Source organism: Labrus mixtus, chromosome 15 (assembly GCF_963584025.1).
Source record: "Labrus mixtus chromosome 15, fLabMix1.1, whole genome shotgun sequence".
Taxonomy (NCBI): Eukaryota; Metazoa; Chordata; class Actinopteri; order Labriformes; family Labridae; genus Labrus; species Labrus mixtus.
Window position 1 is genome coordinate 4,151,927 of NC_083626.1, and position 17,049 is coordinate 4,168,975.

Here is a 17,049-nt window from a genome sequence, read left to right on the forward strand (position 1 = left end):
CAGCAGATCGTGGATATTTGGTGCTTTCACTTGGACCATAATGACTAACTCGCTCTTGGTGGCAGTTGTACCCTTACAACACATCTGATTGGCCTAAACACATGCAGAGTTGTTTTCTTTCTGTAGTGACACACCTGCTGTAGCAACTGATGTAAACCAGCGCCCCTAAACACATGCAAATTGACATCCTTGAACTCCAAATATTTCAATCCGGATACCCCTCCTGAGCTGCAAAAGGTCAATTGAAGTAAATAAATGACAAACTGATAACAACAAGGTGGCTTAGGACTTCTCAAGGTTTTATGGAAACCTGTTTATTAACATCAGCTTTTGCAAAATCTGCAGACTATGCCATCTGGCAGAGTGTGAACCTCTTAGATAAAAGGTGTCCCTGTCACTTTCCTGCTCCTGTTTTGAACAAACTTTATGAACAAGGATAGCTGCAGCTTGACATGTCAATAAACAATCCTGGACGGCAGATGTAACATGGTAACCTTTTATTGTGTGTGTGTGTGTGTGTGTGTGTGTGTGTGTGTGTGTGTGTGTGTGTGTGTGTGTGTGTGTGTGTGTGTGTGTGTGTGTGTGTGTGTGTGTGTGTGTGTGTGTGTGTGTGTGTGTGTGTGTGTGTGTGTGTGTGTGTGTGTGTGTGTGTGTGTGTGTGTGTGTGTGTGTGTGTGTGTGTGTGTGTGTGTGTGTGTGTGTGTGTGTGTGTGTGTGTGTGTGTGTGTGTGTGTGTGTGTGTGTGTGTGTGTGTGTGTGTGTGTGTGTGTGTGTGTGTGTGTGTGTGTGTGTGTGTGTGTGTGTGTGTGTGTGTGTGTGTGTGTGTGTGTGTGTGTGTGTGTGTGTGTGTGTGTGTGTGTGTGTGTGTGTGTGTGTGTGTGTGTGTTCATGGTGACCTCATAGTCTCACATGGAGCTCAAAATACTTGAAAAAACAATATTTTGCTACATATAATGCATGTTAATGTAAACAAAATACTACACAATAAATGATTGTGTGTTTAGATGACAACTTTTTTTTAGGTTTTGATGCCAGTGTTTCACAATAAACACACCATAACCCCTTTTCTTCTTTGTTTTATTTTTGCATCAGACCTGACCTGCTACAGCCTTTACTGCTAGCTGCTAGTCATTATGGTCAAAAAGCAAATGAAGTCTTGAGCTGATGTTGCTGCCTGTTTTCAAGATGAAAATACATCTTTTCACCTCAACTGATCAGATGATGAAAGTGTTTAGAAGCCGCAAGTGTACTCTCAGCAAATTCACACACACTAAACAACCACCATTAAACATCGGCATCGCATTTGCACGCACATACCATGTACACATAGCTCAAACACTCTGCTGCAGAAAATAAACCACCTAGCTGGTGTTTTTGTCCTTTTCCCCTCATCTTGTGCTCTCTCCCCTCTCTCTTTTCTTTATGTTCACTCCCTCTGCTTTATTTTGCTCTTTGTTTCCCTTTTCTCCCTGCTCACATCACCCACTTTTCTTCTGGAAAATGGCTGTTGATAGATAGATCATTTGAAAAAAAAAATGGGGGAAAAAAGAAAAAAATACAAAAAAATTGTTGTAATTTTCAACGGTTGTACATTAATACAGAAATAGAGTTACTGAGAGAGTTTTTAAAACCGGACCCAGTCTCTTGTGTGTTCAATATACAAACATACACACACACACACAGAAGAACAAACCATATGAACACATTTTAGTTAAGAGTAAAAGGATAGGTGAAAAAGAAATGTTTCTTAAGTGGTGTTTTTACTAAATAACAGGACATATTGATTTGTGCATGATTCTTCTTGGGATTATCACCCCTTGATGAGGAGGTTCATGAAACACTTTCACATGAATCTACTCAAATTAACGACATCTTTCAAAGGCAAAACCAACGGAAGCCTTTTAGTTTCTTTTTTGAAAAAACACCAACATTAGCAGTAAACATCTAATGCTTTCTTCCTTTAGTGAGACAACTCAGATCTTTCTCGGGGTAGCCTTGGAATATCAGGTGTTATTGCAGGCGGCACAAGATGTGTTGAAAGGGCCAATGCTGTCAGGCTGTTTTTGGACTGAGTAAGCATTGCAACAGCCCTCTCAGTCTGTTGAAATCAACAGAAGTCTGAATCCAAGTTTGTGAAGCAAACTTTTTATTTATTGTTCAGTTCTGGTGTTCATGTATCCCATGCACAAGAAAACTTATCTATACTTAACTAGATATCAAGTTTTTAAATAATATATATTTAAAAATTTTGATTTTAAGAAAAACTATACATCAAATTGTGAGGCCTTACATGCAAGCCTTTTTTTGTCTTTAGTTGAAATTTATCAAACACCAGCCCTAGTCTAATGTTAGTATACAGCTACTCTTGAAAACGTATATGGATTATAGGGAATTCAGATTTGTATTTACTTCTCCCACATCTTTAAATAATCTGAATGGTATGATCATACTTTTTAGGAGATATATAATTTGAACAATTTTAGATATTTTAGTCCACTGACTGCAGTTGTGACACATAATACTGAACCTCCTCCTGTCACCTTTGACATTATCAGATTGGCACCTCGTTTTGTACCGGGGACCATGATGTCTGCCACAGCCTAATATAGTGAAGTGTAATAACATGCCAAGGTAGTATTAACTGACCTTATGTGTGTAGCCCAGTTTCCTCTCACTCAGCAGCATGTAGTGTGAGGAAAGATTGCACCCTCAAGTGGTAATTCCAAAGAAGGACAGGCAGGCTCCTCCTGATGGAAAGCAGCTCTGTGGGCTTTGTAAAGTTTTGAAGCTACTGTAAAAGAGGATATCTTTGGAACAAATGGGAATTTTGTTTTTCATTTGTAACTTCTGTCAAATCAAGCATACTCTTTACAAACAGCCCAGCACATAACATGAATAGTTTTTTTTTTCAACTCCAAACAACTGAAAAACAGGTGATGTTACCTCATTTATGATATATCTATTCGTGTTCAAAGCTAAAGAACCCTGTTAAAATAATGGACTACTACATGTTTGCTACTTAAAATATACAAATACAGCCTGAGTGTTTACTCGAGCTGGCTCTTATTTCCGTTATGACAGTAGAATAATCTTTACTCCAACAATGAAAGGCACCCTCTTTACATAATAATAAAGGGGCGGGTCGGCCGGACGTGACGTGCGTCGATGTCGGAAATGCTGTCAGATGTGAATAACGCACGTGTGGAGGGAGCTATAGAAAGAAACTGAGCGTGTATTTCAGACTGGCAGAGAGGCCTGATAAAGAATAGATAAACACCAATACATATTCCATATTATCGACATTTCTGCTCGCTTTCTAGCGGCTAACAGGAAGCTAACCAACAGGAACCTTCCCGGCTGCTCAGAGGCGAGCGGAGCAGGACGACGACTGGACGGTGCTCTGTCAGAGAGGGAAAGTTCTCGGTGTCTTTTCCCAGGCCTGTGTTTGTGTTGTGTGTTCACTCGTTGCCTTAGTAGCGTTGTCTACTTGATTTCTTATTAAAGACTGAAGGACTTGTAGCGGTAACTTGACGTCATGGCGGACTACCTGATCAGCGGGCAAACCGGGTACGTCCCAGAAGACGGGCTGAGCGCACAGCAGCTGTTCAACGGTGGAGACGGGCTAACTTACAAGTAAACATTTACTTTATTCATTTCTGTTTTTACACTCTGTTAACCATGCAACACACACAAACATGCATTAATGGAGACTCCGTCAGAGTGGCGGAGCTGGTGGTGGGGAGGGGGTTTGGTGCCTTGCTCAAGGGCATTTCGGCAGTGCTCAGGAGGTGATCTGGCACCTCTCCAGCTACCAGACCAACTTCCATATTTGGTTTGGGACTTGAACCGGCGACCCTCCGGTTCCCAACCCAAGTCCCTACACACTGAGCTACTGCCGCCCATAATAACTTCTACTCCTGTGACCCCCCCCCCCCCCCCCCCCCCCCCCAAAACAGGTCAAACCCCGGCCAAAGAGTTTGAACAAGTGCTAGTTTGTCATTTCCTTTAGTGTGCTAACAGTGGAGGTTAGATGTGTTTTCAGTGGAACAAGTTAAAATGAGCTAAAATGTCCCAAAGATGACCAGCGTTGCTATGATGGTTGCTATGGACAGGAACAGTTGAAGGTACATGAATTGTCCTTATGTCCAAATGACAGTGGAAGTAATAACCTACATTAACAGTCGAGAGTAAACTGATTCTGGGGCTGTTAGGGACAGCTACTGCCAGTTAAATGAATAATTAATACGTCAATCATTTGTTAAACCACAAACACTTTAAACAGACTGAACATAAAACGAGCTGAACTCATCCACAGAGGACAGGTTGACTTATTCCACAGAGACTGAACTTAATCTTTAGAACCCGTGAAGTGTCCCTCATGGGCCAAAAGTAATACCACCTTTTGTTTAAAATCGGAATCAGAAAAATGAACACAGCCCTTTTAAATAAGAGCGTTCTAATGTTATGTTTAGCTCAAAGTATGCAAATTACTTTTTGAAATAAAGTGTCAGTGTGGTAAACACTGTTTGGTTTGATATTAAGGGCAAAGTTCATGTAACGACCCCCCCCCTGTGTTTATGTTAACTGAGTGATCACAGTTGGAAGAAGAACAAACACACAGATTTGTTATTCGCCTGCAGTAAAATATAAAGACTGGCTTGAACTTTACCAACAGTTTATTTCCCAATGTTCAAATACCATTAAACCAGCCCACAAGGATACGCAGGTAGATAATGAAGGTGATTAAAAAAAGTGAAAATATGGTGTAGTCTGACCAGCAGCCTCGTGGACAGGAGAGGGGAACACATTCCTTCAGTACACACACTGGTTCCACATTTAGCTCCTGGTTTAATGTTCCTGTGTTGTCATGCTGGACTGTGTGGACCCTGGCTTCATAGAGTATCTAATGCTTTATACTACAAAGCACAGTGAGGCTACAGCCATGCACTGACTTAATGTTGACAACTTTACATTTCTAAATCTGATATAAAACTCTAGCTTAACATTTAAAACTGTGTTTACAATGATTTAGCGCCTCTATGTCATCCAAAGAGGAAAGAGTTTACTGACAAATTAAATATTGTTGGTTTGTCCCTTATCCTGTGTTCTCTTGGTGAAATGATCTCACTGTACAATACTTTCATATTACAAGTTTTTAATCAAATCCAATTAATTTAAGCACATTTCATTTCAGAAAAGTTCAATGTGTTTTACATTGAGATTAAAAACAGGAATAAAACAATTCTAAATGGTTCCCACGGTCATGAATAAGACACAGAAATTAATAAATCATACACACCACAAAGCAAACATCATTAACTATGAGTAATTACACATATACACACATGTGCACATAGGTAGGTTTTGAGTTTAGCTTTAAAGGTAGAGACACTTGAGATGGACCATCAACAGCTTGTTCCAGAGAGGGGGACCACTCTCCAGACTTTGATCTCGTTCTTAGTAATAGTATTTGGATAGACTTTGTGATGAGCACAATCTGTTCCTTTTCCCTCCTCATGAGCCTCTATGGATTCACACTGCATTGTGAGAGGGCAGTGAACCTTTGTGTGTGTAGGGGTGTGGTTTCTAGTTCTACTACTTCTAGTGACTTCTAGGTCCTCTGAAGTTGTCTTGCCTGCTATATGCGTGTCTATGAACATATAAAAAAGTCTGCTTGCTGCTTCTGTGAAGATATCTTACTTTCACCTTATTAATCCCTGTACTTGTAACTTTATTTAACAAGTTGAGCTCTTTTGTGCCGTTTGAAGAATAAGCTATTTCAGTTCTAACAAACCCTTTCCATCCCCAACCCTTAATGTAATCGATTTGTTTGAAAGTTATTCACAGTGTAATTAAGTCATAGTAGTAATGGTGAGTTTACTGACAGTCACTTTTGTCACATCATCTCATTGCTACACAAGCCCCCCACTACCACTCACATGCCACATGATCCACATGCCTTCCATTTCAAATGTTCTCGGTAAAATGTTTCACACATGTGCTCGAACTGAAACATGAGGACACCCACCATCTGAAGAGTCCTGTGAAAAATCCATGCTATGTCCTGCGCAGAGTCTTTGAAGTCACTATTTTCCTCGAACCCTCTTGGTTTAATTTTTCTAAACTAGAAAGTACTGAGCTGTAATGTTTTCCCTTTAACATGCTCTCAGTTTACCAGACATGTGAAGTACTTACCAGGATGTGTTTTGTGGGGCACATTTTTACTCTTTACTTTATAACTGTCGTATTAGATCTCTTACCTGTGCAGTAAAACCTGCAAAGTCTTGAAAATAATCTTAAGGCGTTGGTTCCAGTTCTTGGATACATTTATTTAAACCACTAGTTTCTTAATGTTTGAATGTCTGATCTGTGTTTGGATCAGACAGGTCTTGTAAGGACTCAGAATCCCTCGCTAATTAACGGTGTCTTTCTTTTCTCATCTGCAGCGACTTCCTGATTCTGCCGGGCTACATCGACTTCACAGCCGAGCAAGTGGTGAGTTGTGATTATCTCTTTTACCAGCACAAACACATCTCAAGGCTGCCTCTGAAATTTGTAGGATCATATAGATTTTCTATAGAAAAGTTCTATTTTGGGCAATGTTAGCCTTTAATGGACAGGAAAGCTGAAGACAGACAGGAAATGTTGAGAGGAGAAAGTGCGGCATGGCATGCAGCAATGGGCCTCGGTCGGATGGGAACCTACAGCCGCTGCGATGACAACTAGAGTCTATATCGGGCCAGGACATAACCACTAGACTATCCGGTGCCCCATAATAATGAGTTCTAAAATGTAGTGTCATAGTAATGCAAGTCCAGATGACTCAAAATGAGCAAACACACTCAGGGCTGTCTGTTCTGCAGCAGTTACTATCCATTAGCAACTATAAGCTAAGGCCTTACAGTCTGTACAGCAAATGACCATCTCTGCCCTTTAACCTAAAACTTGCCAACAAAAAACAAAAATAGTGATATCAGTGGCTTATCTTATAGCCTTGTGACTAGCATTGTATTAGTCATTTTACATATCTGCATGTAAAAAGCCTTTGAGCTTGTCAGACTGCCCTGTAACAAATTTTCATTTATTTTGACTTGAGCTGTCAATCAAAGTGGACTATAAATGATCACATTTGACTTTTTGCTCAATTCTAATATGTTTGTCATGGTTAATACCAAGCAGGATATATCACCTTCACAATGCAACATATTCCACTGGTGTAAACAGACAAAGATGAGAAGTGGAGAGCTTCCATGCAGCTAAATAATATTAGTTGATACAATACATATTATAGATGAAGCTTAGGACTTGTGGTACAGGGTCCCTGCAGATCCTTAAAAAGTCTGAAATTAGATTTTGAAAATATAAGGTCAAAAATATCTTAAAATGACTTAATTTTAAAGATGGCGCTTTGACTGAGACATGACAAAATATGTTTTCAAATCTACTCTATAGCCAACGTTATGACATTTTTATTTTTTGTAGATTTGATTGTTCCCTCAATCATAAGGGCAGAGAGAGGAGGAGGCTGATTGGGGAAATGCAAGTTCAAGGAAATCTGGCTTCAACAGGAAATGTACAGCAGGGGGCAAACAATGATTTGGAGTTGACATGCAAGATGTGCAAAAATGCTTTTAAACTTGGGAAATTGAAATCACAGCTGCTATATTCAGTATGACGCTCAAAAAGCACAAATTCTACAAGGTGCAACAATTATATCACATTCTTTTAGTTTGGGTCTTCAAAGGGTCTGTAAAAAAAATCATAAATTAACTTATAACAATAACACTAGCTCTCTTCTTTGACAGCCCGCACCAACCCAGTACGCTGAAACTGAAGCAACTAAATGAGAATCTGCCATAATTTATTATATATCATTACATACATCTGTATTTTGTCCATCATTAGGCCTGTGTGTTACTTAGGAGTAGTTTCTCAGTATGTAAAACGTGTCTCTGATGTCTTTTATCCAGGACCTGACTTCAGCTCTAACCAAACAAATCACCATGAAAACTCCCTTTGTGTCCTCTCCCATGGACACTGTTTCAGAGGCCAACATGGCCATCGCTATGGCAGTAAGTGTGAAACAAATGGGCATGGTTTCCTTTTGATTTGAGTTCTTAGCACCCTGACTTTCACTCATGTATTGTCTCCACTCAGCTAACCGGTGGCATCGGCTTCATCCACCACAACTGCACTCCAGAGTTTCAGGCAAATGAAGTGCGCAAAGTCAAGGTAGTTCACTCTCATTTTCATCTCTTCTTTAATTTTTCTTCATGTCTTTATCTTTTTCTCTCTCAATCATCCTGTGTCTTGTTTGTTTTCTAAATATCACAACTCTTTTATATTTTTATTAGGGTTTTTCATTTCTCTTCATCTCACATCAGCTGCTATTTGTCTTTGTTTTTCTCCTTTTTTTGCTCACTGCTGTCAGTTTGAAAGATGTAGATGTGTTTCTGTCTGCCTCCCTTGCCCTGCTCTTTAGAATGTAGGCAAAGAAATGCTCATGTGTTCTCCGTCCAAACCCTCCTTTATTGATTCCTTTACACACTCCTATTTGCTGTACCTCCCCCTTTCTTATCCCCATCTCTTCCTCTGAAATCCCCTTCCCTTCATTTACTCGTGTTCCTTTTGACTACTTCCCTCCCCCCTTCCAGCGTTATGAGCAGGGCTTCATCACTGATCCCGTGGTGATGAGTCCAAACAAGTGTGTCCGAGACGTCTTCCAGGCAAAGGCTCGCCACGGCTTCTGTGGTATCCCTATCACAGATAACGGCAAAATGGGCGGCAAGCTGGTGGGCATCATCTCTTCCAGAGACATCGACTTCCTTAAGGAGGAGGACCATAACCTGCCACTGAGCGAGGTGGGTCTGCTTTAAGCCATCATTAACCAGATGCAAGTTCCTAATATTACTGGTATGGTTAAGAATGGATGCAAAAGGTTCTAAAGTCACACATTTTTGTAAATGAAAGCTCCTTAGAGGATCTTTACAGTAAGTGCTTTTGTCCCTCATAAAATGAGAACGGAGGGCACTATCTTCATATCTGGAAAACACCCACCAAATTCAACAGAAGTGGCATCAACCAATAATAATAAGTGTGTGCTTAAGTTTAAAATGCTCCCAGACCTACCTTTTGTTCTAAATATGGATGATAATGATTAATCGATTAATCACTGTTCAGAATATTTCTGGTTAAAAATGTCTAAACCAACAATCTGTTTTGTTTACAATTTTACCAGCCTTCACATGTAATGCCATTTTATACCAAAAGAGGGCGTCCGTCACCTTTGCAAATCTGAAAAACTACTGTGCACATGACTCGTAACTATAGTGCTGCTATAATGGTTTCAATAAAACTAACTGAGAAAAAGACATGAGTTTTGTAGCTCAATCAGTATTTATGATTAATCAATAATGGATGTTAAAGTATTCAACTATTGCTTAAGAAAAATTACTGAAATTTGCCACCCTAGTCCTAACCTCCCAACACTTTTTTTCTATTATTTTTCATGAGATGAAAGCCGTTGTTTTTGAAGATCTCTTGTTATTGATAATACCTGAAGTTTCCCTGCATTGAGTGTTGAAGTGTTGTTGATCTAATTCTGTGTGTGTGCCATCTTTCCAGGTGATGACAAAGCGAGAGGATCTAGTGGTCGCCCCTGCTGGAGTGACACTAAAAGAAGCCAATGAAATCCTCCAGAGGAGCAAGAAAGGCGAGGAGGGTTTATTCATTTTAGAAGATATGAATACTATGAACAACTATTTTTAGGATTCAAATGACGGTTTCAGTTAAAAAAAGATGACAGAAAGTGGATTAACCCAGATCCTGCTGTGAAGGAATGTTTAACCTCTCCTCTCCCTCTCTGCAGGAAAGCTGCCCATAGTGAATGAAGAAGGCTCCCTGGTGTCGATCATCGCTCGCACAGACCTGAAGAAGAACAGAGACTTCCCTCTGGCCTCCAAAGATTCCCGCAAACAGCTGCTGTGCGGCGCTGCCATTGGCACCCACAACGACGACAAGTACCGTCTGGACCTACTGGCACAGAGCGGGGTGGATGTGGTTGTATTGGTAAGGAGGACCTGAGTAAAAGCCTTAGAGATGGAGACTGTTGTGGACCGTGTTGTCTATAGTGAAAATTAAGTCTGTATTTTAAAGGGGACTTGGCACAAGTGTACTTTAATTTCTCCACAAGGAAACATTTCAGATGATGTGTTACAGGTAAAGGCGGGATTTGACTGTTCCTTAAAATGAATATACAAACTGGTTTAAAGTGGCTTTAGCTTCATTAGAGGGAATCAGTACTGGATCTGCTGTGGAGAAAAAGCTTGGAAGAGAGCTCCTTCACTTATCTGTAATGGCTTAACTGGGAATACGTGGTGCTGTAGCACTGGGCTCTCTTCTATTCTGGTTTAAAACAGACTATCTATCCAAGTTAAGGAAGTGAAGCAGTGTCTGCATACTGTTAACAATGATTGCACTGAGTGTCTAAATGAGAGATCATGTCTTTGATAAAAAGCTATGAAGGATGGCTCCTTATTTTAGAAAAATTTAGTGTGCAGACACTTCTGCTTTCATTTGATTTACTTTTAGCTAAATGTAACTGTGGTTCAGGCTGACACCCCGTTGTAAAGTGTTGAATTCACAGTAACCAAAACCAATTGTTTTCTCTGTTCCTCCAGGATTCTTCTCAGGGAAACTCAATCTACCAGATCAACATGATCAAATACATCAAAGAAAAGTATCCAACCATACAGGTCATCGGAGGGAACGGTAATTACGTTTATGTTTATCTGAAAGATATGCAAAATAAACACCAGGTATTTCTCTTGATCCTATCTTCCTTGATGTCTGTGATAACATTTCAATGAGTAGCAGTGGCTTGTAAACGTATACATTGTAAGAACATTGTCATCTTCCAGCTCTAAGAGCCTCTTTGTCTCCCCCTGTCTGCTGCAGTGGTGACTGCAGCTCAGGCTAAGAACCTGATCGACGCAGGAGCAGACGCACTGAGAGTGGGGATGGGCAGTGGCTCCATCTGCATCACACAGGAAGGTGAGTAACTGACCCGCTAACTCAACAGCACAACCATCCTGGCTCTGCCCACAGAGCTGCCGTCAGCCAATATGCAGACTCCTTTATAGTTGGTTGATCTGACTATTAAAGAGGGACAGTAAAAATGGTTTAAAGAAAAGTCATAACTTATTGGCAGAAAGAACCCTGTATGTCAAGTTTTCTTGGTGGATCCTGATGCTGGAGATAAAAACACATTTCCCTGATAATGGCACAAAAGTGATCTTTTGGTTTAACACGTTCGTCGTTCTGCGTTGAGGAAATCAGTACCCTTCATTATGCTCCGGTGGAAAGAGTGTCAGACATTTTAGTCCGACATGTGTGACGGGTTCTTTGCTTCAGTGTGTGTTGACATTTTTGTTCTGGGAAGTCTGGCTCGGGCTGCTCCTGCCTGGTTGCCTTTGCAAGTCATGCAGAAATTAGAAACACAAAGTTATGGTGGTTGGGGTTTAGTGCTTTCTGTGAAAACAAGTTCAAACGCGTACCATGACCATCTGATCTGATATAGTTGCTATCTGGAAACACAAACGGTCGTTTTCGAAAAAATATGCTGTCAGGGTTTTTGGGATTCCGTTTCCAGGAAGTTGTATTCGGTGTGAAATCAACCAGATGCAGAAGGCTGTGTTTAAAGTGTAATATTTAGGAAGTAGAAGGTAGATTATTTGTCTGTTTCTTGTGGTCTCTTTATCTTGTTAAAGCCCTTTTTCATCATTGGATATCTTTGTTCTTGATCATTTTGGTTTACTCTTTTCTTCATTTATTAATTTTTTTAACTTTTTGTCATCTTCATCTTGTTGTCTACCCTTTATTCTCTTAAAACCTCTCCACTGTCTCCTGACCTTGCATTTGAATGGGGTGTGTTTGTGTGTACGCGTGTGTGTGTCCATGTCCAGCTCCACTCAGTGTACCACCAGCAATAAAGCTCCACAGCCCCAAAACCCCAACCACTGTTACAGGATACTCCAGTAAGTTTCCCCAAAACTTTGGCCTGCATTGGATTCTGATAGGCTCAGCTGTTAGAGTGTGCCCGCCTCCTCCCACTTCACAGCCTGCTGCACTGATTGGTTAACGGCTTTGCATCAGTAGAAGAAGCAGAGGTAGTGGTAGAAGGATTCTTTTTGTCTGTGTTGGGAACTGGCCTTGGGGGGGTTTTGGGGATTTGGGTTTTTTTGCTTGATCCTGTGTCCTCACTAATCTATCAATCATACTGATTGAATGTTGCTCTTCCTCCACCCACTTTACTGACCCTGTGGTCTCTGATCCTGATGATGTCAACAGGCTGAGACACTGTCCACTCGTGTCCTTTAGTTGCCTATTGGTCAGATGGTGTCTGGTTTAAGTGTAGACCCTCTGTGTGCTGCTACAGTACCAGGATTGTTAATCATGGCCCCACCATTCCTCACCATCGTGTGAAATAAAGACCACATCTGTCATTATTCCTAACACACAGTGTTGAAAGGAGCACACAGCAGATTGGCTTAGACATGCTGCTGGCAGCCGCAGTGCTTTTTATTTCTGATGATATTAATCTTTGAATAAAAAGCAGTAGTAGTAGTTAGTCAAAACATGATGTTTGTTTCTAAATGAAGTCGAATGCGTCTGGCTCCCTCCATAATGTTAAAAGGTTTAGTCTAATGTTGAGTATTACTCTGTACTGAGCTTTCACTGCACCAGAGGGGTCTTCTCTTTGATATGACAGTGTGTTTGTGGAGCAGGAATTGAGTTGAGAACTGCACATCTAAAGTTAGCAGAAAAGTATTTTCTGTTCACTTTGCTGAGGTGCGAGAAAAAAAGTTGTGTCAGGAAAACCTTGATAGTTTTCCCAACGGTGGAGGCTTCTTAATTTTTTTATTTTTTTATTTACCATGCGAGATAAGCAGACAGAAGCAATTAGGTGTCTTTAATCCTTTGTCTTTATTTGATTTAAAAAATCTGCATTGTGCATATGCGTCTGTAAGATGGGACATGTACAGCTTTGTAAAACATGAGCATGATTTGTAGCTTGAATATCTTGACTTACACTCTATATCATTAAAAGATGTTAGTCCAAAGTAAGCAAAAGTAGCAGACCTTTGCAAGATGCTAAAATCCTCATTATAGATACAATGGTCTATCATTCATTGTATTTAAATCTTTTAATACCTGTAAGGCAGCGATTCTCAACCTCAGTGTCTGGACCCCCATGGGGGTCGCGAGAGAATTTCTGGCGGTCGCTAGTAGGTTGTGGAGAAGAAGAAAAATATGTATTTTAAGAATTAAGTAACATATTCTGGACTGGGTGTCAGGTGTTCTACTACAGTACCTGTACCAGTGATATGATTTGTTTTATTGAGCTGTTAGCACACTGCAAGTCTAAAACAGCCTCCTGCCTGTGTGACGGCTCCTGCACGCGCCTCATGGTGCTGACATGGGCCGCTCCTGAATATGCGACACCCCACAGACTGCGTGGTGCTGTGTGTGTGTGTGACTGCTGCCAGCCCTGTCTTTTTTTTTTTTTTAAGTTCTACCCAGAAATTAGGCCATAAACTTTATACTATAAATATTTCTTGGATTTATAAATGTCATGAGAATCGATTACTTGCGAACAATCATTTTTTATTATTGGTCCACAACAGCTCATGATTCAAATAGTTTGAGCACCACTGCTCTCAGGTATGTTATGGGTAGGAGGATCACTTGGATTCTTAGTTTGGTAAGTACCGGGCAGCCCCGAGCTCAAAGGAAGCAGAAGCACCTCAGAAGTAAAAAAAGGAATTGGGAAATGTTTCTTTGTTGGCCCTGTGTACATTTAAGTTTCAGTGTGTAGTACATGATGGTGTGGAAGATTACTGGTAAAGATGTTAGAGATGTGATTAAAATCAATTGAGGAGCAGACAGTGTTTGAGTAGACAAAGATTTCAAACGTTTACGTAAGATGGAGTCGTACTGTGGTGTGATATTAATCTGCTGATGTGACAAGTTTAACTTCCTTATTCTCTCACGTTTCACATTCAGTCGTGTTCCCAGCTTGTCTTCTAATCCACTGTGTTTGATCCTTTATTTGAATTTTATTTAACACCACTAGAGTCTCTGAGTTTTTCCACACGGGATGCCAAGCAGAACTCTGATAAACTGGCATCAAAAGCTTGCCAAATTCAATCAAATAAAATAGAATACTCTGCTAAAAATGAAGAAGACTGCATCTCATCCCACTTTCCAACATGAAAATTAAGCTTTGTGCTGTGTGAGCATTTTGCAGACTATCATTGTAGGTCCAGTAATGCTTTAGAGTATTTACCAGCAGTGATCATGAGAATAGAAATGTCTTAAAGTTGACCAACTTCACATCATTTAATCCTGCTCCGTCTCTCTTCTTCTTCTTCTTCTGCTCAGTGCTGGCATGCGGCAGGCCTCAGGCCACAGCTGTATATAAGGTGTCGGAGTACGCCAGGCGTTTCGGGGTGCCGGTCATCGCTGATGGTGGCATCCAGACTGTCGGGCACATCGCCAAAGCTCTGGCACTAGGGGCATCCACAGGTATGGACTGGTGGCTGTTTTAGAGTCAGTGTGCAAGAGTTGAATTACTATTTAAAATATTTAGATAAATTAACCAAAACATTTATAAATTCAGGTTTAACAACAAGAGGGTGCGGCCATCTTTCATGTGTTTCTCAAGTCCACGTTACAGAATTTTATATCTATAATTGTAGCACATTAGTTATGGTTGTTTTATTCTACCCTCCTTGTGAAACTTTTATCCCACTGAAAGTAAGAAAGAGGACAGATTGTTCCCCTCTCCTCACTCCTCCTGTACAGCATTAAAAGTTTTCATTGATCTGCATTGTTTAAGTTTTATTGACCCACATCAACATCTCTTCCTCTCTGTGTTCAGTGATGATGGGCTCCCTGCTGGCGGCCACCAGTGAAGCTCCTGGTGAATATTTTTTCTCTGACGGCATCAGGCTGAAGAAATACCGTGGCATGGGCTCCCTGGACGCTATGGACAAAAACCTGGGCTCACAGACCAGATACTTCAGGTACACAAACACAACAAATCGTTCATACTGATCAGAGTTGACAGTAAAAGTACAGGTGCCTCCCTTTGAAAGTCAGCGACAACCTTAAAGAGAAAGGAAAGAAAAACTTAACGTAAAATCCGGTGTACAAGACGAACTTTTAATACCTATTTTTTTGTCTTAAAAGTTGGCTGCGTCTTATACAAACTGCACGTTGTAGACATCGCTGAACACAATATAAATCATCATGCAGGAAGGCAGTTTAAACTTTTTTTTTTCTCTAAGAGACCTTCAAAACAGGGTTCGTCTTATATACCGGTGCGACTTATATTCCGGATTTTACGGTAAAATTGTCTACTCTCACCCCCTTCTATAGGTCTATACATAAAAAATATTGCTAGTTTTTTGTAGCCTGTAGTAGTGATAAAGAATAACAACAGAGTGGTAGATATTTTTAATACCTAAAAAAATGTTAGATTTTAATGTTGGTATAAATGTGCAAATCCAAGAATTTTGAAGAGGAAGAACTCTTAGAATGTATTCCCATTATGGAAAAAACTTCAGCCACAAGGTGGCAGTACTCAGGTTGTACAGTGTCTTTAGATTTATATAGTAATGAGAGTTATTATGGCATTAATGGCATAACATGTCTTAACTTTTTTTCCCTCCTGTCTCCTCACAGTGAGAGTGACAAGATTAAAGTTGCACAGGGTGTTTCTGGAGCAGTGCAGGACAAAGGCTCCATCCACAAGTTTGTTCCCTACCTGCTGGCTGGTACTCAACACTCCTGCCAGGATATCGGATCCAAGAGTCTCACACAGCTCAGGTAAAAACCCAGAGAGGACTCTCAGATCCATAAGGAGTCTGTAACACACAAATATTAGTGTTATGGAAATACATGCAATAACATTCATAAGTAAGGTGATTCGTTTGGTGCGTTACATCTCTCAGGCCTTCAGAATAAAAGCGTTGATAATTCAAACAACATTTTTTATATATTATGAAAGCATTGATTGATTACTGGTGTCAAAAACATAAAAATGACTTTGTCATTGTGAGCTAGGTTCCTCAAGGTTTCGAGACATAGTGGTCACACATAGTGGTTATCTTGTGCAAATTATGTTTGTTTTTTTGTCTGTATAGTAATTTCAGCGTGTTTTGTATAAATCATTGAAAAAAGGGGCAGTGTCAAAGTGCTTTGAGTAGTCAGAAGACGAGAAAAGCACTACAGAAGTTCAAGTCCATTTATCATTTAATAACCTTTCCTTTCCTCTTGTAGAGCCATGATGTACTCTGGAGATCTGAAATTTGAGAAGAGAACTGCATCAGCACAGGTAGAGGGTGGAGTCCACAGCCTGCACAGGTACAAACGTACATGTGTACACACACACACACACACATACACAGAAATACAATGTGGTGTTTTTCTATACAGATCCAGTCGATACAATATTGTCATTTTGTTCAGTTTTCTATTCAATTGTCTTAAAAGTTGTTAGTTCCCGCCCATAACCACACAAACCTTCAGTTAAGCTTCCTCTTCACCCCTCCAGTCTGTCTCAACAGGAAACCTCAGGGACTGTCACTGATCACTGTGTGTGATCTGTTTTACTCTTCTTTTTTCCACAGTTATGAGAAGCGTCTGTTTTGAGAGGAAGTCAGCCATTCAGCCTACAGATGGAGAATCCTTCCAACTTACACATTATGCAAACACACTACGAGACCCTCAAGTTAGTCTTTCAAAATAAACACACACACACACACACTTTGCTCTTCCAAGGATCCATCGGTCTTCCTTCCAGCGTCATCTATGCATCGTCTTTGTTAGTGTCACTGTTTGTGCGTGTAGAAAGGGAACTAAGCATTTATCAATCAGTGCACGAGTGATTGAGTCCTCCAATGGCTTTCATGTTGTCATAAATATGTCTGTCTGTTTTTAGGCAAAAAGAAAAGTCCAATAATAAAGCCTATGTTTTTTCCATGA

The 17,049-nt window shown here is 40.4% G+C and overlaps 1 protein-coding gene across 1 annotated transcript; it reads left to right on the plus strand.

Annotated features, from left to right (window-relative positions):
* The first annotated feature begins 3,164 nt into the window (after positions 1 to 3,164).
* Positions 3,165 to 17,049, plus strand: impdh2 (IMP (inosine 5'-monophosphate) dehydrogenase 2). The gene is made up of 14 exons (XM_061057257.1): positions 3,165 to 3,633; positions 6,447 to 6,495; positions 7,971 to 8,072; positions 8,158 to 8,232; positions 8,655 to 8,861; positions 9,625 to 9,712; positions 9,869 to 10,068; positions 10,680 to 10,770; positions 10,957 to 11,052; positions 14,443 to 14,586; positions 14,942 to 15,086; positions 15,748 to 15,891; positions 16,345 to 16,428; positions 16,695 to 17,049. The coding sequence occupies exons 1-14, from the start codon at positions 3,536 to 3,538 to the stop codon at positions 16,714 to 16,716; spliced, it is 1,545 nt and encodes a 514-aa protein (XP_060913240.1). The 5' UTR covers positions 3,165 to 3,535; the 3' UTR covers positions 16,717 to 17,049.